This window comes from Mustelus asterias, unplaced genomic scaffold (genome assembly GCF_964213995.1).
Source record: "Mustelus asterias unplaced genomic scaffold, sMusAst1.hap1.1 HAP1_SCAFFOLD_171, whole genome shotgun sequence".
In the NCBI taxonomy this organism is placed as follows: Eukaryota; Metazoa; Chordata; class Chondrichthyes; order Carcharhiniformes; family Triakidae; genus Mustelus; species Mustelus asterias.
This window is the reverse complement of record NW_027590177.1, coordinates 519,760-544,931: the sequence shown is the minus strand read 5'-3', so window position 1 is coordinate 544,931 and position 25,172 is coordinate 519,760. Positions and strand designations below refer to the sequence as shown.

Here is a 25,172-nt window from a genome sequence, read left to right as displayed (position 1 = left end):
ACTGGCACAGACCATCATAACGCAGACTGGGGAAACTGGTACTGTTCCTTTTCAAGCAGACTGGGGAAACTGGCACTGTTCCTCTTAAAGCAGACCGGGGAAACAGGTACAGTTCCTTTTCAAGCAGACTGGGGAAACTGGCACTGTTCCGGTTGAAGCAGAATGGGAAAGTGGCACTGTTCCTCTTAAAGCAGACTGGAGAAACTGGCACTGTTCCCCTTAAAGCAGACTCGGGAAACTGGCACTGTTCCCTTAAAGCAGACTGGGGCAAATGGCACTGTTCCCCTTAAAGCAGACTGGGGAATCTGGCACAGTTCCTCTTAAAGCCGACGGGGGAAACTGGCACTGTTCCTGTTAAAGCAGACTGGGAAACTGGCACTGTTCCTGTTAAAGCAGACTGGGAAACTGGCACTGTTCCTGTTAAAGCAGACTGGGAAACTGGCACTGTTCCTTTAAAGCGGACTGCGGAAACTGGCACTGTGCCTCTTAAAACAGATGGGGGAAACTGGCACTGACCATCATAAAGCAGACTGGGGAAACTGGTCCTGTTCCTTTTAAAGCAGACTGGGGAAACTGGCACTGTTTCTCTTAAAGCAGACTGGGGAAACTGGCACTGTTCCCCTTAACGCAGACTGGGTAAACTGTCACTGTTCCCCTTAAAACTGACTGGAGAAACTGGCACTGTTCCTTTATAAGCAGACTTGGGAAACGGGCACTGTTCCTGTTGAAGCAGACTGGGGAAACTGGCACTGTTCCTGTTTAAACAGAGCGGGGAAACGGGCACTGTTCCTCTTAAAGCAGACTGGGTAAACTGGCACTGTTCCTCTTAAAGCAGACTGAGGAAACTGGCACTGTTCCTTTTAAAGCAGACTGGGGAAACTGGCACTGTTCCTGTTAAAGCAGACTGGGAAACTGGCACTTTTCCTTTAAAGCGGACTGCGGAAACTGGCACTATGCCTCTTATAACAGATGGGGGAAACTGGCACTGACCATCATAAAGCAGACTGGGGAAACTGGTTCTGTTCCTTTCAAAGCAGACTGGGGAAACTGGCACTGTTCCTCTTAAAGCAGACTGGGGAAACTGGTACTGTTCCCCTTAAAGCAGACTGGGGAAACTGGCACTGCTCCTATTGAAGCAGACCGGTGAAACTGGTACTGTTCCTTTTAAAGCGGACTGGGGAAACGGGCACTGTTCCTGTTGAAGCAGACTGGGGAAACAGGCACTGGTCCTGTTAAAACAGAGTGGGGAAACTGGCACTGTTCCTCTTAAAGCAGACTGGGTAAACTGTCACTGTTCCCCTTAAAACTGACTGGAGAAACTGGCACTGTTCCTTTTAAAGCAGACTGGGGAAACGGGCACTGTTCCTGTTGAAGCAGACTGGGGAAACTGGCACTGTTCCTTTAAAGCGGACTGCGGAAACTGGCACTGTGCCTCTTAAAACAGATGGGGGAAACTGGCACTGACCATCATAAAGCAGACTGGGGAAACTGGTACTGTTCCTTTCAAAACAGACTGGGGAAACTGGCACTGTTCCTCTTAAAGCAGACCGGGGAAACTGGTACTGTTCCTTTTCAAGCAGACTGGGGAAACTGGCACTGTTTCTCTCAAAGCAGACCGGGGAAACTGGTACTGTTCCTTTTAAAGCAGACTGGGGAAACTGGCACTGTTTCTCTTAAAGGAGACTGGGGAAACTGGCACTGTTCCCCTTAAAGCGGACAGGGGAAATTGGCACTGTTCCTCTGAAAGCAGACTTGGAAAACTGGCACTGCTCCCCTTAAAGCAGACTGGGGAAACTGGCACTGCTCCTATTAAAGCAGACTGGGGAGACTGGCACCGTTCCGATTGAAGCAGACTGGGGAACCTGGCACCGTTCCCCTTAAAGCAGACTGGGGAATCAGGCACTTTTCCCCACAAAGCAGACTGGGGAAACTGACACTGTTCCCCTTAAAGCAGACTTGGGAAACTGGCACTGTTCCGATTAAAGCAGAATGGGAAACTGGCACTGTTCCTCTTAAAGCAGACTGGAAAATCTGGCACTGTTCCCCTTAAAGTTCCCCTGGAGTATAACGTTGAGAAATGCGAGGTTATACACTTTGGAGGAAATAATAACAAATGGGATTACTATCTCAATGGAAACAAATTAAAACATGCTACCGTGCAAAGGGACCTGGGGGTCCTTGTGCATGAGACGCAAAAGCCCAGTCTGCAGGTACAACAGGTGATCAAGAAGGCAAATGGGATGTTGGCCTATATTGCGAGGGGGATAGAATATAAAAGCAGGGATGTCTTGATGCACCTGTACAGGGCATTGGTGAGGCCGCAGCTGGAATACTGTGTGCAGTATTGGTCCCCTTATATGAGGAAGGATATATTGGCATTGGAGGGAGTGCAGAGAAGGTTCACCAGGTTGATACCGGAGATGAGGGGTTTGGATTATGAGGAGAGGCTGAGGAGATTGGGTTTGTACTCGTTGGAGTTTAGAAGGATGAGGGGGGATCTTATGGAGACTTATAAGATAATGCGGGGGCTGGATAGGGTGGAGGCGGAGAGATTCTTTCCACTTAGTAAGGAAGTTAAAACTAGAGGACACAGCCTCAAAATAAAGGGGGGTCGGTTTAAGACAGAGTTGAGGAGGAACTTCTTCTCCCAGAGGGTGGTGAATCTCTGGAATTCTCTGCCCACTGAGGTGGTGGAGGCTACCTCGCTGAATATGTTTAAAGCGCGGATGGATGGATTCCTGATCGGTAAGGGAATTAAGGGTTATGGGGATCAGGCGGGTAAGTGGTACTGATCCACGTCAGATCAGCCATGATCTTATTGAATGGCGGGGCAGGCTCGAGGGGCTAGATGGCCTACTCCTGCTCCTATTTCTTATGTTCTTATGTTCTTATGTAAAGCAGACTCCGGAAACTGGCACTGTTCTTTTAAAGCAGACTGGGGCAAATGGCACTGTTCCCCTTAAAGCAGACTGGGGAATCTGGCACTGTTCCTCTTAAAACAGATGGGGGAAACTGGCACTGTTTCTCTTAAAGCAGACTGGGGAAACTGGTACTGTTCCTTTCAAAGCAGACTGGGGAAACTGGCACTGCTCCTATTGAAGCAGACCGGGGAAACTGGTACTGTTCCTTTTCAAGCAGACTGGGGAAACTGGCACTGGTCCTTTTAAAGCAGACCGGGGAAACTGGCACTGTTCCTCTTAAAGCAGACTGGGGAAACTGGCACTGTTCCCCTTAAAGTAGATTGGGTAAACTGGCACTGTTCCACTTAAAGCTGACTGGAGAAACTGGCACTGTTCCTTTTAAAGCAGACTGGGGAAACGGGCACTGTTCCTGTTGAAGCAGACTGGGGAACCTGGCACCGTTCCCCTTAAAGCAGACTTGGGAATCTGGCACTTTTCCCCACAAAGCAGACTGGGGAAACTGACACTGTTCCACTTAAAGCAGACCGGGGAACTGGCACTCTTCCTCTTAAAGCAGACTGGGTAAACTGGCACCTTCCCCTAAAAGCAGACTTGGAAAACTGGCACTGTTCCCCTTAAAACTGACTGGAGAAACTGGCACTGTTCCTTTTAAAGCTGACTGGGGAAACGGGCACTGTTCCTGTTGAAGCAGACTGGGGAAACTGGCACTGTTCCTTTTAAAACAGAGTGGGGAAACTGGCGCTGTCCCTCATAAAGCAGACAGGGGAAACTGGCACTGTTCCCCTTAACGCAGACTGGGTAAACTGTCACTGTTCCCCTTAAAACTGACTGGAGAAACTGGCACTGTTCCTTTATAAGCAGACTGGGGAAACGGGCACTGTTCCTGTTGAAGCAGACTGGGGAAACTGGCACTGTTCCGATTAAAGCAGAATGGGAAACTGGCACTGTTCCTCTTAAAGCATAGAACATAGAACATAGAACATTACAGCGCAGAACAGGCCCTTCGGCCCACGATGTTGCACCGACCAGTTAAAAAAAAACTGTGACCCTCCAACCTAAACCAATTTCTTTTCGTCCATGAACCTATCTACGGATCTCTTAAACGCCCCCAAACTAGGCGCATTTACTACTGATGCTGGCAGGGCATTCCAATCCCTCACCACCCTCTGGGTAAAGAACCTACCCCTGACATCGGTTCTATAACTACCCCCCCTCAATTTAAAGCCATGCCCCCTCGTGCTGGATTTCTCCATCAGAGGAAAAAGGCTATCACTATCCACCCTATCTAAACCTCTAATCATCTTATATGTTTCAATAAGATCCCCTCTTAGCCGCCGCCTTTCCAGCGAAAACAATCCCAAATCCCTCAGCCTCTCCTCATAGGATCTCCCCTCCATACCAGGCAACATCCTGGTAAACCTCCTCTGCACCCTCTCCAAAGCCTCCACATCCTTCCTGTAATGTGGGGACCAGAACTGCACACAGTACTCCAAGTGCGGCCGCACCAGAGTTGTGTACAGTTGCAACATAACGCTACGACTCCTAAATTCAATCCCCCTACCAATAAACGCCAAGACACCATATGCCTTCTTAACAACCTTATCTACTTGATTCCCAACTTTCAGGGATCTATGCACACATACACCTAGATCCCTCTGCTCCTCCACACTATTCAAAGTCCTCCCGTTAGCCCTATACTCAACACATCTGTTATTCCTACCAAAGTGAATTACCTCACACTTCTCCGCATTAAACTCCATCCGCCACCTCTCGGCCCAACTTTGCAACCTGTCTAAGTCTTCCTGCAAACTACGACACCCTTCCTCACTGTCTACCACACCACCGACTTTGGTGTCATCAGCAAATTTGCTAATCCACCCAACTATACCCTCATCCAGATCATTAATAAATATTACAAACAGCAGTGGCCCCAAAACAGATCCCTGAGGTACACCACTTGTAACCGCACTCCATGATGAATATTTACTATCAACCACCACCCTCTGTTTCCTATCCGCTAGCCAATTCCTGATCCAATTTCCTAGATCACCCCCAATCCCATACATCTGCATTTTCTGCAGAAGCCTACCATGGTGAACCTTATCAAACGCCTTACTAAAATCCATATATACCACGTCCACTGCCTTGCCCCCATCCACCTCCTTGGTCACTTTCTCAAAAAACTCAATAAGGTTAGTAAGGCACGACCTACCTGCCACAAAACCATGCTGACTATCACCTATCAATTCATTACTCTCCAAATAACTATAAATCCTATCCCTTATAATTTTTTCCAACATCTTGCCGACAACAGAAGTGAGACTCACCGGTCTATAATTCCCGGGGAAGTCTCTGTTCCCCTTCTTAAACAATGGGACAACATTCGCTAACCTCCAATCTTCTGGTACTATACCAGAGGCCAACGACGACCTGAAGATCAGAGCCAGAGGCTCTGCAATCACTTCTCTTGCCTCCCAGAGAATCCTTGGATAAATCCCATCCGGACCAGGGGATTTATCTATTTTCAGACCCTCCAGAATATCCTGCACATCCTCCTTATCAACTGTAATACTGTCTATTCTACTCCCTTGCAACCCAGTGTCCTCCTCAGCTATATTCATGTCCCCTTGCGTGAACACCGAAGAGAAATATTGGTTCAATGCTTCACCAATCTCCTCCGGTTCCACACATAACTTCCCTCTGCCATCTATAACTGGCCCTAAACTTGCCCTAACCAACCTTCTGTTCTTGACATACCTATAGAACGCCTTAGGATTCTCTTTAACCCTATCCGCCAAAGTCTTCTCATGTCCCCTTTTAGCCCTTCTAAGCTCGCTCTTCAACTCCCTCTTAGCCAATCTAAAGCTTTCTAGTGCACTACCCGAGTGCTCACGTCTCATCCGAACATAAGCCTCCTTTTTCTTTTTAACCAACAAAGAAACTTTTTTGGTGCACCACGGTTCCCTAGCCCTACCAATTCCTCCTTGCCTGACAGGGACATACCTATCACAGACTCGCAGTAGCTGCTCCTTGAAAAAACTCCACATGTCGGACGTTCCCAGTCCCTGTAATCTCCTAGTCCAACCTATGTTTCCTAATTCTCTCCTAATAGCCTCATAATTACCCTTCCCCCAGCTAAAACCATTGGCCCGAGGTTCATGCCTATCCCTTTCCATCACTAAGGTGAACGTAACCGAATTGTGGTCACTATCACCAAAATGCACACCAACTTCCAAGTCTAGCACCTGGTCTGGCTCATTTCCCAGCACCAGATCCAATATAGCCTCACCTCTAGTTGGCCTGTCTACATACTGAGTCAAAAAACCTTCCTGCACGCTTTGAACAAAAACTGACCCCTCTAACGAGCTAGAGCTATAACAATTCCAGTCAATATTAGTCAAGTTAAAATCCCCCATAACAATTGCCCTATTACTTTCACTCCTAAGCAGGATTGACTCCGCAATCCTTTCCTCAACCTCTCTAGAACTTTTAGGAGGTCTATAAAAGACTCCCAACAGGGTGACCTCTCCTCTCCTATTTCTAATCTCCGCCCATACTACCTCAACAGATAAGTCCTCATCAAACCTCCTCTCTGACACTGTGATACAATCTCTGACCAATAATGCTACCCCTCCCCCTCTTCTACCTCCTTCCCTACTTCGACTAAAACATTTGAACCCCGGGACCTGCAGCATCCATTCCTGCCCCTGCTCTATCCATGTCTCTGAAATAGCCACAACATCGAAGTCCCAGGTACTGATCCACGCTGCAAGTTCACCCACTTTATTGCGAATACTCCTGGCATTGAAGTATACACATTTCAAACCCTGCTCCACCCCACCTCTGCAATGCCGTGCATTGCAGTCCCCATCCATGCATCCCTCACTTTCAGCCCCACTACTCAGGATCCCTCCCCCCCCCCCCGAATCAGTTTAAACCTCCCTGCATGGCCTTAGCAAATTTACCCCCCAGGATATTGGTCCCCTTCTGATTAAGGTGTAGACCATCCTTCTCATAGAGGTCACACCTTCCCCAGTACGAGCCCCAATTGCTTAAGTACCTGAACCCCTCCCTCCTTCACCATCCCCTCAGCCATGAATTCAAACCTTCCCTCTCCCTATTCCTCTCTAAACTATCCCGTGGTACAGGCAAGAGTCCAGAGATAACCACTCTGTCAGTCTTGGCCTTTAGTTTCCACCCCAACTCCATAAATCCCTGCCTAATATCCCCTTCCCCTATCCTCCCTATGTCGTGTGTCCCCACATGTACAATAACTTGTGGTTTATCTCCCTCCCCCCTAAGAGTCCTGAATACCCTGTCAGACACATCCCGGACCCCAGCCCCTGGTAGGCAACACACCAACCCTGAGTCCCTACCTTTAGTTCCGACCCTCCTATCTGTCTCCTTAATTGTGGAGTCCCCAATCACAAGGCCCAGTCTTTTACAGCCCCTAACCACCTGAGCTTTCTCACTCGGCTCACCCCCAGAGATCTGCTCTCTATGCTCAGTTGATTCCTCCTCAACTGTAGCCTCCAGCACCGAAAACCTATTATGGAGGGGAACCGCCCCAGGGGATTGTCTTCCCGATTGCTTCTTACCCCTCCTCCTGGCATTGACCCAAGCCTCATTTCTAGGAGTTACTATTTCTCTATAACTCCTATCAACTTCCACCTCCGCCTCCCGAATTATGCGGAGTTCCTCTACCTCCCCCTCCAGCTCCTTTACACGCTCCTCCAGAAGCTGCAATCTAATGCACTTCTTACAACTAAAATCTCCTGAAACACTACTGGATTTCCTCACCACATACATCCCACAGGAGATGCAGCATACTGCCTGAACTGCCATCCCTGAAGCCATTACCAGCAAGAAAAAAAGAAAACAAAAAACTTCCCCACACTTATAATTAGGTTAGAGGAGGATGGAAGGGTGGGATCCTCTACCAGTGTAGAGGATCGGGTATCTCCTCTGCACCAATTTATAGGGCTAGGGGCCCGAGAGAAAAAAAAAAACTACTACTGAGGGGGAACCACCCAGGTAACTGACTTTTAAAGTTAAAATAAAAACCCTTCCCAGACTCCTTTGCTGCCCACTTCTAGTTTTCACTTTAAACTTGAAAAACTGCTGTTAAAGTAAAGGCCAAAAAAATACACACACTAGCTGACTAATTAAATAAATAAACAATTCAATTAATCCAATTAATCTCTTACCAGCACTGCTGCTTTTCAATCACCCCTCTCAGCTTGCTCCAGTGGATCAATGAGGGGGAACCTCCCAGGTAACTGACTTTTAAAGTTAAAATAAAAACCCTTCCCAGACTCCTTTGCTGCCCACTTCTAGTTTTCACTTTAAACTTGAAAAACTGCTGTTTAAAGTAAAGGCCAAAAAAATACACACACTAGCTGACTAATTAAATAAATAAACAATTCAATTAATCCAATTAATCTCTTACCAGCACTGCTGCTTTTCAATCACCCCTCTCAGCTTGCTCCAGTGGATCAATGAGGGGGAACCTCCCAGGTAACTGACTTTTAAAGTTAAAATAAAAACCCTTCCCAGACTCCTTTGCTGCCCACTTCTAGTTTTCACTTTAAACTTGAAAAACTGCTGTTAAAGTAAAGGCCAAAAAAATACACACACTAGCTGACTAATTAAATAAATAAACAATTCAATTAATCCAATTAATCTCTTACCAGCACTGCTGCTTTTCAATCACCCCTCTCAGCTTGCTCCAGTGGATCAATGAGGGGGAACCTCCCAGGTAACTGACTTTTAAAGTTAAAATAAAAACCCTTCCCAGACTCCTTTGCTGCCCACTTCTAGTTTTCACTTTAAACTTGAAAAACTGCTGTTAAAGTAAAGGCCAAAAAAATACACACACTAGCTGACTAATTAAATAAATAAACAATTCAATTAATCCAATTAATCTCTTACCAGCACTGCTGCTTTTCAATCACCCCTCTCAGCTTGCTCCAGTGGATCAATGAGGGGGAACCTCCCAGGTAACTGACTTTTAAAGTTAAAATAAAAACCCTTCCCAGACTCCTTTGCTGCCCACTTCTAGTTTTCACTTTAAACTTGAAAAACTGCTGTTTAAAGTAAAGGCCAAAAAAATACACACACTAGCTGACTAATTAAATAAATAAACAATTCAATTAATCCAATTAATCTCTTACCAGCACTGCTGCTTTTCAATCACCCCTCTCAGCTTGCTCCAGTGGATCAATGAGGGGGAACCTCCCAGGTAACTGACTTTTAAAGTTAAAATAAAAACCCTTCCCAGACTCCTTTGCTGCCCACTTCTAGTTTTCACTTTAAACTTGAAAAACTGCTGTTAAAGTAAAGGCCAAAAAAATACACACACTAGCTGACTAATTAAATAAATAAACAATTCAATTAATCCAATTAATCTCTTACCAGCACTGCTGCTTTTCAATCACCCCTCTCAGCTTGCTCCAGTGGATCAATGAGGGGGAACCTCCCAGGTAACTGACTTTTAAAGTTAAAATAAAAACCCTTCCCAGACTCCTTTGCTGCCCACTTCTAGTTTTCACTTTAAACTTGAAAAACTGCTGTTAAAGTAAAGGCCAAAAAAATACACACACTAGCTGACTAATTAAATAAATAAACAATTCAATTAATCCAATTAATCTCTTACCAGCACTGCTGCTTTTCAATCACCCCTCTCAGCTTGCTCCAGTGGATCAATGAGGGGGAACCTCCCAGGTAACTGACTTTTAAAGTTAAAATAAAAACCCTTCCCAGACTCCTTTGCTGCCCACTTCTAGTTTTCACTTTAAACTTGAAAAACTGCTGTTTAAAGTAAAGGCCAAAAAAATACACACACTAGCTGACTAATTAAATAAATAAACAATTCAATTAATCCAATTAATCTCTTACCAGCACTGCTGCTTTTCAATCACCCCTCTCAGCTTGCTCCAGTGGATCAATGAGGGGGAACCTCCCAGGTAACTGACTTTTAAAGTTAAAATAAAAACCCTTCCCAGACTCCTTTGCTGCCCACTTCTAGTTTTCACTTTAAACTTGAAAAACTGCTGTTAAAGTAAAGGCCAAAAAAATACACACACTAGCTGACTAATTAAATAAATAAACAATTCAATTAATCCAATTAATCTCTTACCAGCACTGCTGCTTTTCAATCACCCCTCTCAGCTTGCTCCAGTGGATCAATGAGGGGGAACCTCCCAGGTAACTGACTTTTAAAGTTAAAATAAAAACCCTTCCCAGACTCCTTTGCTGCCCACTTCTAGTTTTCACTTTAAACTTGAAAAACTGCTGTTAAAGTAAAGGCCAAAAAAATACACACACTAGCTGACTAATTAAATAAATAAACAATTCAATTAATCCAATTAATCTCTTACCAGCACTGCTGCTTTTCAATCACCCCTCTCAGCTTGCTCCAGTGGATCAATGAGGGGGAACCTCCCAGGTAACTGACTTTTAAAGTTAAAATAAAAACCCTTCCCAGACTCCTTTGCTGCCCACTTCTAGTTTTCACTTTAAACTTGAAAAACTGCTGTTTAAAGTAAAGGCCAAAAAAATACACACACTAGCTGACTAATTAAATAAATAAACAATTCAATTAATCCAATTAATCTCTTACCAGCACTGCTGCTTTTCAATCACCCCTCTCAGCTTGCTCCAGTGGATCAATGAGGGGGAACCTCCCAGGTAACTGACTTTTAAAGTTAAAATAAAAACCCTTCCCAGACTCCTTTGCTGCCCACTTCTAGTTTTCACTTTAAACTTGAAAAACTGCTGTTAAAGTAAAGGCCAAAAAAATACACACACTAGCTGACTAATTAAATAAATAAACAATTCAATTAATCCAATTAATCTCTTACCAGCACTGCTGCTTTTCAATCACCCCTCTCAGCTTGCTCCAGTGGATCAATGAGGGGGAACCTCCCAGGTAACTGACTTTTAAAGTTAAAATAAAAACCCTTCCCAGACTCCTTTGCTGCCCACTTCTAGTTTTCACTTTAAACTTGAAAAACTGCTGTTAAAGTAAAGGCCAAAAAAATACACACACTAGCTGACTAATTAAATAAATAAACAATTCAATTAATCCAATTAATCTCTTACCAGCACTGCTGCTTTTCAATCACCCCTCTCAGCTTGCTCCAGTGGATCAATGAGGGGGAACCTCCCAGGTAACTGACTTTTAAAGTTAAAATAAAAACCCTTCCCAGACTCCTTTGCTGCCCACTTCTAGTTTTCACTTTAAACTTGAAAAACTGCTGTTTAAAGTAAAGGCCAAAAAAATACACACACTAGCTGACTAATTAAATAAATAAACAATTCAATTAATCCAATTAATCTCTTACCAGCACTGCTGCTTTTCAATCACCCCTCTCAGCTTGCTCCAGTGGATCAATGAGGGGGAACCTCCCAGGTAACTGACTTTTAAAGTTAAAATAAAAACCCTTCCCAGACTCCTTTGCTGCCCACTTCTAGTTTTCACTTTAAACTTGAAAAACTGCTGTTTAAAGTAAAGGCCAAAAAAATACACACACTAGCTGACTAATTAAATAAATAAACAATTCAATTAATCCAATTAATCTCTTACCAGCACTGCTGCTTTTCAATCACCCCTCTCAGCTTGCTCCAGTGGATCAATGAGGGGGAACCTCCCAGGTAACTGACTTTTAAAGTTAAAATAAAAACCCTTCCCAGACTCCTTTGCTGCCCACTTCTAGTTTTCACTTTAAACTTGAAAAACTGCTGTTAAAGTAAAGGCCAAAAAAATACACACACTAGCTGACTAATTAAATAAATAAACAATTCAATTAATCCAATTAATCTCTTACCAGCACTGCTGCTTTTCAATCACCCCTCTCAGCTTGCTCCAGTGGATCAATGAGGGGGAACCTCCCAGGTAACTGACTTTTAAAGTTGCACACCCTGGTCCCTCTGCATATCTACACCCTTTATGGTTCTGCCATTTATCGTATAGCTCCTCCTTACATTATTTCTACCAAAATGCATCACTTCGCATTTATCAGGATTGAACTCCATCTGCCATTTCTTTGCCCAAATTTCCAGCCTATCTATATCCTTCTGTAGCCTCTGACAATGCTCCTCACTATCTGCAAGTCCTGCCAATTTTGTCGTCCACAAACCTACTGATCACCCTAGTTACACCTTCTTCCAGATCATTTATATAAATCACAAACAGCAGAGGTCCCAATACAGAGCCCTGCGGAACACCACTAGTCACAGGCCTCCAGCCGGAAAAAGACCCTTCCACTACCACCCTCTGTCTTCTGTGACCAAGCCAGTTCTCCACCCATCGAGCCACCTCCCCCTTTATCCCATGAGATCCAACCTTTTTCACCAACCTACCATGAGGGACTTTGTCAAACGCTTTACTAAAGTCCATATAGATGGCATCCACGGCCCTTCCCTCGTCAACCATTCTGGTCACTTCTTCAAAAAACTCCACCAGGTTAGTGAGGCATGACCTCCTTCTCTCAAAACCATGCTGACTATCGTTAATGAGTTTATTCCTTTCTAAATGCACATACATCCTATCTCTAAGAATCTTCTCCAACAACTTCCCCACCACGGACGTCAAGCTCACCGGCCTATAATTACCCGGGTTAACTAATGGGACCACATTAGCTATCCTCCAATCCTCTGGGACCTCACCTGTGTCCAGTGACGAGACAAAGATTTGCGTCAGAGGCCCAGCGATTTCATCTCTCGTCTCCCTGAGCAGCCTTGGATAGATTCCATCAGGCCCTGGGGATTTGTCAGTCTTTATATTCTCTAACAAACCTAACACTTCCTCCCTTGTAATGGAGATTTTCTCCAACCGTTCAACACTCCCCTCCGAGACACTCCCAGTCAACACATCCCTCTCCTTTGTGAATACCGACGCAAAGTATTCATTTAGGATCTCCCCGACTTCTTTGGGCTCCAAGCATAATTCCCCACTTTTGTCCCTGAGAGGTCTGATTTTTTTATTTCCCCTGATAACCCTTTTGTTCCTAACGTATGAATAAAATGCCTTGGGATTCTCCTTAATCCTGTCTGCCAAGGACATTTCGTGACCCCTTTTTGCCCTTCTAATTCCCCGTTTGAGTTCTTTCCTACTTTCTTTGTACTCCTCCAGAGCTCCCTCCGTTTTTAGCTGCCTGGACCTAACATGCGCCTCTTTTCTTTTTGACCAGTCCCTCAATTTCCCTGGTTATCCACGGTTCTTGAATCCTATCCTTTTTTACAGGCACATGCCTGTCCTGTGGCCCTAACAACTGTTCCTTAAAAGACTCCCACATGCCAGATGTGGATTTATCCTCAAACAGCCTCTCCCAATCAACAGCTGCCAATTTCTGCATAATCCCACTAAAATTAGCCTTCCCCCAATCCAACACCTTACCCTTGGGACACCACTCATCCTTTTCCATCACTATCCTAAAGCTAACAGAATTGTGGTCACTATTTGCCACATGTTCCCCTACTGGAACTTTGAAGACCTGACCGGGCTCATTCCCCAGTACTAGGTCCAAGATAGCCCCCTCTCTAGTTGGGCTATCTACATATTGTTCCAAAGAACCCTCCTGTACGCATTTTACAAATTCCTCCCCATTCAGTCCCAGCTCTCAGCGATTTCCAGTCTATACCAGGGAAATTGAAGTCTCCCACTACAACAACCCTATTTTTCCTGCACCTATCCAGTATCTCCTGACATATCGTTCTTCCACTTCCCTTGGGCTGTTGGGGGGCCTGTAGTATACCCCCAACATAGTGACTGCACCCTTCCTGTTTCTAAGCTCCACCCAGAGTGACTCGTTACACGACCCCTCTGAATTGTCCTCCCTCTGCACCGCTGTAATATGCTCTCCAACTAATACTGCTACTCTCCCACCTGTTTTGGCCCCTCCTCTGTCTCGCCTAAAACACTTGTACCCCGGAATATTCAGCTGCCAGTCCTGTCCCTCTTTCAACCAAGTCTCTGTCACTGCAACCACATCCAAATTCCTCATGAGCATTTAGGCCCTAAGTTCGTCTGTCTTACCTGCCACGCTCCTTGCATTGAAGTATTAGCACTCCAGACCTCCAGGCCCAGTGAGGTCGTCCTCCCCCAGAGTGCTCTTCTTCTTTGCCAGCCTTGTCCCAGCCCCAAGCTCGTCCCCAGCCTCTACACTTGTAGACCTAATATTTTGATCCCCACCCCCCTGCCATACTAGTTTAAACCCCCCCCCGAACTGCACTAGCAAAACTCCCAGCCAGGATATTCATGCCCTTCCAACTTAATTGTGACCCGTCCTTCTTGTACAGGTGCCATCCTCTCCTGAAAACTTCCCATTGATCTAGGAAGATGAAGCCCTCCCTCCTGGACCAGTCCTTTAGCCAAGCATTCAATTGTACTAACTCCCTATTCTTAGCCTCACTGGCACGAGGCATTGGGAGCAGCCCGGAGATGGCCACCCTGGAGGCCCTACTTTTTAGTCTATTTCCCAACTCCCTGAATTGCTCTCGTAGGATCCCCCTGCTCTTCCTATCTACGTCATTTGCACCAATGTGTGCAATGACATCCGTTTCTTTATCTTCCCCTTTTAATATGCCTCCTATCCGCTTGGAGACATCCATTACCCCAGCACTAGGTAGGCAGACTACCATCCTGGAGTCCCGTTCGCCCCCACAGAATCGCCTGTCCGTGCCTCTAACCGACGCATCCCCCACCACTATTGCTCTCCTAACCCCTCTCTTTCCTTTCTGGGCCACAGAGCCTGACTCTGTGCCAGTGACCTGGTCACTGTGGCTTACCCCTGGAGAGTCATCCTCCTCCACACTATCCAAAACAATATACTTGTTTTGGAGTGGGACAACCACAGGTGACCCCTCCTCTAATTGCTCACTCCCCTCCCCTCTCACACCTGTCACCGAGCCCTTCCTATTATGAGAGACAGCCACTGGAGTACTCTCTGGTACGTTACCCTTCTGACCTTTACTCCTCCTAACTGTGACCCACGTGTCTTCCTCCCGATGCCCCGGTGTAACTAGTTCCCTATAACTCGTGTCCATTATTCTCATTCTCCCTGACTAGACCAAGGTCAGCAATCTGCAGCTCCAGTTCCGTGACGCGGTCCCTCAGGAGCTGCAGTTCCACGCACCTGGTGCAAATGTGGTCCTCCCGGGAGGCTCGGTGTTTCCAGGAACTCCCACATCCCACACCGGAAGCACCAAACTGGCCTATCGTTCATAGTTACCCTTTTCCTATATAGGTTTGGATAAAAATAACTTGCCCTGCCTCGCCCTTACCGCCTAAGCCCTCTGAGCCAAAGCCCTGACAGCTCTCACTCTGCTTCCCACAAGCCCTGTGAGCCAAAGCCCTGACAGCTCCCACTCTGCTTCACTCGCTCCACTGCCCGCTCGTAAGTGCTGCCTGCCTTTTAAAGCCAGCAACAAACCTCCCCAGGCCTACTTCTGGTTTTGAAAAAAAACCCCTCCGATTTTACGCACAAAATTAACTGAAAAATAAATAAATAAATCTCCACTAAAAAACACTCTCTCTTACCCTCAGCTCTCTCTGTGGAATAGTGAGGCTGAAACCTCCAAGGCAATCCCTTTTTAAAGCCAGCAACAAACCTCCCCAGACCGAGTAACCTGGGGTCCATCCCATCCGGACCCGGTGACTTATCTATCTTGATGCCATTCAAAGATTCCAGCACAACCTCTTAAAGTCCACCTACTCAATCTTTTCAGTCCACCACAAGCCCGCAGTACATCCACCCAGGTCCTTCTCCTCTGTGAAAACCGAGGCAAAATACTCATTGAGCACCTCTGCCATTTCTACTGGTTCCGTACAGATTTTCCCGCCTTCACCTTTTATAGGCCCTATTCCGTCACGTCTCATCCTTTTACTCTTCACATATTTATAGAACACCTTGGGGTTCTCCTTAATCCTACCTGCCAGGGCCTTCTCGTGACCCCTTCTGGCTCTCCTAATTTCCTTCTTTAGTCCCTTCCTACAAGTCGTAAACTCTTCTAAATCCCTATCTTCGCCAAGCTCTGAGTCTTTTGTACGCTTTCCTTTTCTTCTCGACTAGGTCCCGCACAGCTTTCGTGCACCACAGTTCCTTTAACCGACCAACACCTCCCTGTCTGCTCGGAACGTTGTTCTGTCGAACTCTAGACAGACATTCCTTGAAAAACTGCCACCTCTCTTCAGTACATTTCCCTGAGAATACCTCCTTCCAATTTACTCCTCTAATTTGCTGTCTAATGTCTTCATATTTCCCCTTACTCCATATAAACACTTTCCTAGCTTGCCTGATCCTCTCTTTTTCCAATGCAAGCCTAAAGGAGATAGAGTTATGATCGCTATCCCCAAGATGCTCTCCCACTGAGATCTGACACCTGTCCAGGTTCATTGGTCAGTATCAGATCAAGTACAGCCTCTCCTCTTGTAGGCTTGTCCACATCCTGTGTCAGGAAACCCTCCTGAACACACCTAACGAACTCTTCCCCATCCAATCCCCTTACCCTCGGGATATTCCAATCTATGTTTGGGAAATTAAAGTCTCCCATCACAACAGCTCTGCTATTACTGCATCTCTCCAGGATCTGTTTCCCTATCTGCTCCTCCACCTCCCTGTTACTATTGGGCGGCCTATAGAAAACTCGCAGCAAAGTGACCGGCCCCTTTGCACTCTGTACCTCCACCCACAGAGACTCGGTGGACAATCCCTCCACAGCATACACCTTCTCTACAGCTGTGACACTATCCCTGATCAGCAGTGCCACTCCACCCCCTCTCTTGCCTCCCTCCCTGTCCTTCCTGAAATATCTGAATCCCGGCACCTGGAGTATCCAGTCCTGTCCCTGAGACATCCAAGTCTCCGTAATGGCCACCACATCATACTTCCAGGCATCGATCCACGCTCTGAGCTCATCCCCTTTATTCACTATACTCCTGGCATTAAAGTAAACACATCTCAATCCTTTGGTCTGAGCTCTCCCCTTCTCTATCCCCCGTCCATCCGCCCTCTTGCACTGCCTATAACCCTTCTCTGTTTGCGAGCTAACTTCCTCACTCTGATCCCCTCCCCCAACCTATCTAGTTTAAACTCTCCCCAGTAGCCTTAGCCAACCTTCCTGCCAGGATATTGGTCCCCCTGGGATTCAAGTGCCACCCGTTTTTTGTGTACAGGTCACACCTGCCCCTGAAGAGGTCCCAATGGTCCAGGAACCTGACTCCCTGCCCCCTGCACCAGCCCCTCAGCCACACATTCATCCTCCACCTCACTCCATTCCTGTCCTCGCCTTCCCATGGCACAGGCAGCAATCCTGAGATTACTACTTTTGCTTTCCTCCTCCTCAGCTGTCTCCCTAATTCCCTATACTCTCTTTTCATGACCCCTTCCCCCTTCCTACCCACATCAGCGGTACCAATATGTACCGCTACCTCCGGCTCCTCTCCCTCCCCCCTCAGGATTTCTGGGACTTGCCCAATGACATCCTGAATCCCAGCCCCAGGGAGGCAGACCACCATCTGAGACTCCCGCCTGCCTCCGCAAAATCGCCTGTCCGTCCCCCTGACTGCCGAGTCCCCGATTAATACTGCCTTCCCCTCTTTTCCTTAGCCCTCTGAGTTACAAGGCCGGACTCCACTCCGGAGGCCCGGCCACTGCTGCTTCCCCCAGGTGGGCTGTCCCCCCCAACAGTACTCAGGCAGGAGTACTTGTTGTGTAGGGGCACATCCACCGGGGTGCTCTCAATCACCCGAGCTTTACCTTTCCTGGCCGTCAGCCACTTGGCCTCCTCCCGTGGACCACCTGATGATAGGGACACGAACATTGGGGTGTTGCCCCAGTCCCCCGACATGCTAAAGAAGAACTCCGGGTTGTAATCGACCGGGTGGAACAGAGCCACGGGGGCCCCGCTGCCACCCGGCCCCGGGGACTCCTCGCCGGGGGACTGAGGCAGCACACGTTTAGTTTTGTGCTGTGCCTTGCCCCCTTTTTTCTGGGGACAAGGCACAAAGACAGGTGGGGGCACGGCAGGAAATGATTCACAAGGCGGGAGGGGCACGCAGACCTCAAACTCAATGGTGCCCGAGGGGCCCCGCCTCTTTTTGTTAACCTGCCCTCGGCAGGTGAGGCCCCTCACCCTCCGCCCCTCTTCACCTTGCCGCACCCCCTCCTGCTCTCCCGTCACGTCCCCCCGAGGTGGCGGTGTCGCCAGTTTTGCCGGCTCGGGGTCGCTTACCCCCCCATGCTCGGGCCCATGATCCCGGGCGCCAGACCCAGCACTAGGCCCCGGAGAGCCCACGGGCCCGGCAGATGGTGGGGGGGGGGGGCGGGCGCAGGTGGAGACTGAGGTGGTCCCCGAGCTGGCTGCCGGGGTGGTTGGGGTGTCTTTCTTGGGGGCTGGGGTTCCGGTCCCCCCCTTTTTTGTTGTGCCCTTCTGGGCCTTTTGGCCACGCGGAGGCTCCGCTCCCCCCCCTGCCGGCAGCTGAGGTGACAGCTGCTGCCGGCGTGGCCTCCCCTCGCGGGAGGGCAGATGGTACTCGTTTGGGGGGAGAGGGGGCTGCGGTGCCAGCTGCAGCCGCCTTGGGTTGGCGGTCGGCGGCCTTGGAGACGGGGCAGTTTTTCTCACGTGCCCCGCCTCCTTACAGGCATGGCACCGCACACCGTCCACGGACCAAAAGACCCGGTACGTGGTCCCCTCGTGGGGGACATTGAACACTCCCTCCAGTTCCTCGTCCCAGGCCAGGCAGACAAAAACCTGGCGCCGGAAGGAGTATATGTGGCGGAGGGAGGGGTCCCGAAGGCCGAGCGGGATCGGCTGCACCCCGGACCTGACCTCCCCCAGTAGATGGAGGTGGGGGAGGAGGAGCTCACTTGGTAGGAAGGGCGGGACGTTGGACCGGCAGGCAGGCAGGCAGGCCGGGCGACAGGCAGGCCAGGCGACAGGCAGGCAGCAGCTCACCTCCCTCCTTCCTCCCCGCAGGGAACGAAAAACAAACAAACAAAAACAACACAAAAACCGGGCGTCTCTGTGAGCAAAAACTGCAAAATAAAGTTACTCACAAAAAAAAAGAAAACAAACCCAAAGTTTCCGCCTGGTTCTGACGCGGGGCCTTCCGCTACACGGGCGAACGTGAATCCACTTCACCTCAGAAACAGAATGTAGGTGTTGTCGAGAGGAGGCACGTTTCAGGCTGTCTGTACGCAATCTTCATTCAGAGAGCGAGCAGCAGCAGCTTTGCAGGGCAGGAATGAGCAGCTGAACAAGCTCATTGTCCACTTCCGCATTCAGACAATGGGGAGCTCTGATTGGCTGGAGGAGCAGAGTCCTTCCGGTCCTCCAGAGTTCCCATTGGTCAATCCCCCGTAGATGGAAAATGAGGGGCGGAGCCCCACGTGGGGGTGGGCGGGACTTTGCCCTCCAGCCACGCTGAGCTGTTGTCCAATGGGAAAGGCTGGAAGACCCGGACAGACAATGGTCAGTGCGCCGGCTTTGTCCCGGGCCCCGCCCCACACCCGCACATTCCCCCCAACACCCGCACAGGCGTACGTTTGATTCACCGCCCCTCACCAGCTCTGGCCAATGAAAAGAATTGGAGGACCGGAAGGCCTCAGGTCTTCCAGCCAATGAGAGCGTGGCTTTTTGCGTGAATGAAGATGGGGCATCAGACAGACTCAAGCTTCCTCCTGACTGGGAGTTATGCGCGCCTTGCGGTGAGCTTTTGGAAATGTGGCCGCTGGGAGGAACGCCTTGGTCGGCGTGAAGTTTCTGTTTCAAGTGCTTGGGTTCGTGACTTGTGTAAGAACTTTTTGTCTCGGCTGGGGCTTGTTGAATGCTGCTCTCGCTGGGATTCCTGTGCCTCACCAGGCAAGAGTGTTCTCTTCCTGTTGGGGAACACTTAGGCAGTCACGGGCGTTCGGCCTCTGATCTTCGGGTAAGCGTTCTCCAAGGCGGCCTTCGCGACACACGACAGCGCAGAGTCGCTGAGCAGAGACTGATAGCCAAGTTCCGCACACATGAGGACAGCCTCAACTGGGATCTTGGGTTCATATCACACTATCTGTAACCCCCACGACTTGCCTGGTCTCGCATTCCAACCATTATTTTGTAAATTGAGTTTGTGTTTTCTTTTGCCCTGTTTGTGAACCGAACTCCCACTCACCTGATGAAGGAACAGCCTGTTCCGAAAGCTTGTGGCTTGTGCTACCAAATAAACCTGTTGGACTTTAACCTGGTGTTGTGAGACTTCTTGCTGAAACTGAAGCATAATATCTTTACTTCCATGTTCAATTTCTCTCATAATAAAGGATAGCATTCCATTTGTAAGAACTTTGATTTATTTGAACTAAGATTTATGGGGGTTCTCTTGTTTACAATAACCTCCCTAATCGTAAATCACACCAGGTTCCAGTGACTTAACCATATGGCAAGAAAGAAAGCTTCAAATGGTGAAATCAGAAAGTTTATTAACCATTAAAAATGTAACAAGTCAGAAAGATAAAAAGCAAAGTGTCGATTAACAGTTAATAGAGAAAGCTTAACATTAACAATTGAACAGACTTCTCTCCATCCCTCTCAGACCAGGACATGAAGTGACCGCTCCAAAAACATGGATAACTTGTAAAACCAACAGCTCTCCACACCTCTCTGTAAACATCTCTCCCTCCACCTCTCTCTACCAAATTGCCTTCTCAAGATCACTGTTTTATACTTTAAAAATGTCAAAAGACCATCTTAGCCAATTCCCATAAATCTTCAATTATAAACTAAAATAGACACGAGTTTCCTGGCAATTTAAAAACAAATCAACTGTCTGCTGAAAGGGTTAACTTTTCTACAGAACCGAAAGGGGTGGCGAGTGAGCAGAAATAAACTTGACACTTTACACAAGTTTTAAAAACTTCCCAAACAACAAAACAAACTTGATTTTAAACTTCACCCATGTTTTTTGTTATATTCATCAACCTAATTATTTTAATTTGATCAGTTATTGTTGGGATTGGTAACTTCCATTCTTTATAAACTGGTTCACTCATTTTGTTAAGTCTACATGGGCTCGGAGAATCAGAACCCAGACTTTATCATCCTTATCCTTTTTCTCCTTTTGCCACCACTCCCTCTGTTTTGCGGGAGGGTCGTGGGGATTCCAATCAGAACTAATCATTTTATCATATAAGTAAACTACTGCGGATGCTGGAATCTGAAACAAAAACAGAAAATGCTGGAAGATCTCAGCAGGTCTGGCAGCATCTTTGGAGAGAGAATAGTGCCAATGTTTTGAGTCTGGATGAGTCTGACAAAGTGTCATCCAGAATCGAAACGTTGGCTCTATTCTCTAATCATTTTATCTATAAGCTTCTTGTTCTTAGTTTCCAAATGGCAGGTAAGAGACCTGTCCAGTCCCCACTCGAGCTCTGATTTTTCACTGACCATGCTTGGGTAGGATTATAACTGTTAGAATCTACTCTCAGAGATCTGGTTTTGAGTCCAGTGCTACTTGGAGTATACCATCACTTCACCAAATATCGGGTCACAAATCCCTCACAGTTCTTATCACAAATTGACGATAGGTTAAGCAATGGTTCAGAATGCTTTTTAACTTCTTAACCAACTACCTAGTACTGTTTGGTCGGACCCCCTTTTTACAGATTCAGGAATCTCAGCTGCTGAACACCTGCCGATCCTGGAATAAATTTAATTCTAACTCATTCTGAGTAAATATTCTCACCAGGTCCTCTGTCGGGGCCCTGCTAAGCAGCTTTAATGGTCCGTGATTGCAGAAACTGAGCAGTCACAGAAATGTGGTCAAGATAGTCCAGTCCCAGAATGCCTCACATTCAATCTGCAGTCCTTCAATTATAACAGAATATGTGGCTGTATGTAGCTGCCTCGGCCGTGGTCAACCCCAACACTGCCTTCCTGAACTGTTACAATGCCTGAGGTGTAAGTACATCCACAGTGCTGTTAGGGAGGGAGATTGTAAGTGGATACCAGATTGATATATTCCATTCAACCACACCCAAGGTGAGTTATTCCAATTCCCTTATTGTCCAGGACAATATATTCACAATATCTTTAAAACAGAAATTAAACATTCCCATTTGATTTCAGACAGTAACATATTCTGTTAGTTTGTTCTTTATTGTCAATGTCAGGCTGGGGTTGTTCCTCTTGGAGCAAAGGAGGTTGAGGGGAGATTTGATAGAGGTGGACAAGATTCTGACAGGTTTAGATAAGGTGGACAAAAAAAAGCTGTTCCCATTAGCTGTTGGGACAAGGACGAGGGGGGCACAGATTTAAGGTTTTGGGTCAGAGAGGAAGGGGGGATGTGAGGAAGAATATTTTGATGCAGCGAATGGTAATGACCTGGAACTCGCTGCCTATGAGGGTGGAGGAAGTGGAGACAATAAACAATTACAAAGGAAATTGGATGGGCATTTGGGGCGTTTCAAACAGAAATGCTGACTAAATATCTCTGAACTTCCTCACACCCTGTCACTCTGTGATCCTTGTGAAATCTGAAACCAGGTATTCGCAACAAGACGCAAAGAGCATCAGCCCACTGGAGGCAAAGTCATGAGACCGGCCAGTCCAGCAGAAAGAAACCCTCCGACCCTCCCCATTGACCAACTGTGAGAATGAACAAAATGCAGTCCTGGATGTAATTGAGAGCAGAAACAATAACAGCAGAATCCAACCCCTGGAATCACTCGTGAACTTGTTGGTGTCTCAGCAGGGTTGATGAAACTCTGAATCCCTTCCCACACTGAGAGCAGGTGAACGGCCTCTCCCCAGTGTGAATGCGCTGGTGTCTCCTCAGGCTGGATAACTGAGTGAATCCCTTCCCACACTGAGAGCAGGTGAACGGCCTCTCCCCAGTGTGAACTCGCTGGTGTATCTGCAGGTTAGATAATTGACTGAACCCCTTCTCACACTGAGAGCAGGTGAATGGTCTCTCCCCAGTGTGAAGTCGCTGGTGTGTCTGCAGGCTGGATAACCGAGTGAATCCCTTCCCACACTGAGAGCAGGTGAACGGTGTCTCCCCAGTGTGAAGTCGCTGGTGCGTCTGCAGGCCGGATAACTGACTGAATCCCTTCCCACACTGAGAGCAGGTGAATGGTCTCTCCCCAGTGTGAACACGCAGGTGCATCTGCAGGTTAAATAATCGACTGAACCCTTTCCCACACTGAGGGCAGGTGAATGGCCTCTCCCCAGGGTGAACTCGCTGGTGTTTCTGCAGGGTGGATAAATCAGTGAATTCCTTCCCACACTGAGAGCAGGTGAACGGCCTCTCCCCAGTGTGAATTCGCTGGTGTTTCTGCAGGGCGGATAACTGACTGAATCCCTTCTCACACTGAGAGCAGGTGAACAGTCTCTCCCTCGTGTGAACTCGCTGGTGTGTCCGCAGGCTGGATAAATGAGTGAATCCCTTCTCACACTGAGAGCAGATGAACGGCCTCTCCCCAGTGTGGCTGCGCCGATGAACTTCCAGCTCTGATGGGGCTTTGTATCTCTTCCAACAGTCCGCACATTTCCATGGTTTCTCCATGGTACAGGTGTCCTCGCCTCTCTCTTGGGTGGACAATCAGTTGAAGCCTTGTCCACACACAGAACACGAGTACAGTCCCTCCCTGCTGTGAATGTTGTGATATTTATTCAGGCTGTGTAACTGGTTAAAGCTCTTTAGTCAGTGCACTGGAACACTCTCACTCGAGTGTGGCAGTGTGTTGGTGCTTTTCCAGTCACACTGATGTTTGAAATCTTTTCAAACTGACAGACCAAACAACCATTTCTCCTTCTGGATTCAAAGGCCGATGATATTCAGGTCCCAAGGAATATGACTCTGTCAGATCTAGACGTGACGGTTGAGATTTCGGCCTGTGATTCCTCTTCCAATATCCTGTAAAACAAGTTTACAAAAGTCATCAGTGTCAGTACAGGATAGAAATTCAGAACACACAATTCTAGTTTCTATGGAACATTCTTTCCTCTCTCCAGACTCGAAACATTGGCTCTATTCTCTCTCTATCTGGGGGATAGCGTGGGAAATGATGCTGCGGTAGATCAGCCAATTCTCAATGAATGGTTGAAGCAGTTCGATGGGCTGAATGGCCAACTGCAGCTCCTGTTTCTTATGATTTGTGTGTGGTGGACAGGAAGCAGTGAGCATGGATCTGTCAATCAGCCTCAATCAGCACCTTCAGGAGAATTGGGAGGGTGAATATTAGATACAGCAGAGTGAGAATGGAGGGAGAGTGTGTGGGATGGAGATTTACAGCTTTTGGGGAACGAGAGAGGAAAGAATGTTCATTAGAATCATAGAATTCCTACATCTTATCAACCGTCCCTGAGCTTTCACAATGAATCTCTCTTCTCAGGACATTCTTATCTCTGACTTGTCTGTACTGCTGGCAGTCTCACAAAGCAGCTGCCTGTGTGTTGATACAAGGGGCCCTGCGAGGCAAGTTTAATGCTCCATGACTGTGTCTTTAATGACTGAATAACTATAGGAATATGGTCAAGTCAGCTAAATCACATGATGCTTTATATTTCGGTTAGTAACTGTCCATTTTGTTAACATTGCACATTTGGATATATAAATACATATAAAGGCAAAGTATTGCGGATGCTGGAAACTGAAACAAAAACAGAAAATGCTGGAAAATGTCAGCAGGTCTGACAGCATCTGTGGAGAGAGAGTAGAGCCAACATTTAAAGTCTGGATGACCCTTGTTTTGACAAAGGGTCATCCAGACTCGAAATGTTAGTCTATTCTCTCTCTGTAAATATACATACGACAGCTGCCTCAGGCTTGGCCCACTCTAACTCCCTGCAAAAGGAGATTACAAGAGTCATGTGTCAATTGTGGTTTGAAATTAAGAAATACACATTTTTTGGGGGCTTGAGATTGCTGTAAAAATCCTCTTTTTCTAACCATCTGTAAAAGGAGATTCCAAAATCACAGAATCTCTGCAGTGCAGAAGGAGGTCTTTTAGCCCATTGAGTCTGCACCAAGTTTCTAACAGAGCACCTTTACTCAGGCCCTATCCCTGTAACCTGATGTACGTACATCACTAATCCTTTCCTTCCCCCTCATCTTGGGACACAAAGGGACAATTTAGCATGGTCGATCAACCCACTTTTTGGAGTGTGGGAGGAAACCAGAGCACCCAGAGGAAACCCACACGGACAGAGGGGGAATGTGCAAACTCCATACAATCACCCGAGGCTGGAATTGAACCGGGTCTCTGGCGC

General features: G+C 47.4%; 3 protein-coding genes across 3 annotated transcripts in view; 1 reads left to right on the top strand and 2 right to left on the bottom strand.

Moving 5' to 3' along the window:
• The window catches only part of LOC144485202 (uncharacterized), a 199,433-nt gene that overhangs the window by 93,537 nt on the left and 80,724 nt on the right, over positions 1 to 25,172 (bottom strand). The gene's annotated exons all lie outside the window — the stretch shown is intronic.
• Positions 1 to 25,172, top strand: part of LOC144485226 (uncharacterized) — a 123,298-nt gene that overhangs the window by 31,319 nt on the left and 66,807 nt on the right. The gene's annotated exons all lie outside the window — the stretch shown is intronic.
• The window catches only part of LOC144485203 (uncharacterized), a 247,144-nt gene continuing 242,335 nt past the window's right edge, over positions 20,364 to 25,172 (bottom strand). The window contains exon 2 of the mRNA XM_078203412.1: positions 20,364 to 23,548. Within this exon, the coding sequence (XP_078059538.1) occupies positions 22,624 to 23,466 (843 nt within the window). The 5' untranslated portion in view covers positions 23,467 to 23,548 and the 3' untranslated portion in view covers positions 20,364 to 22,623. The remainder of the gene's footprint in view (positions 23,549 to 25,172) is intronic.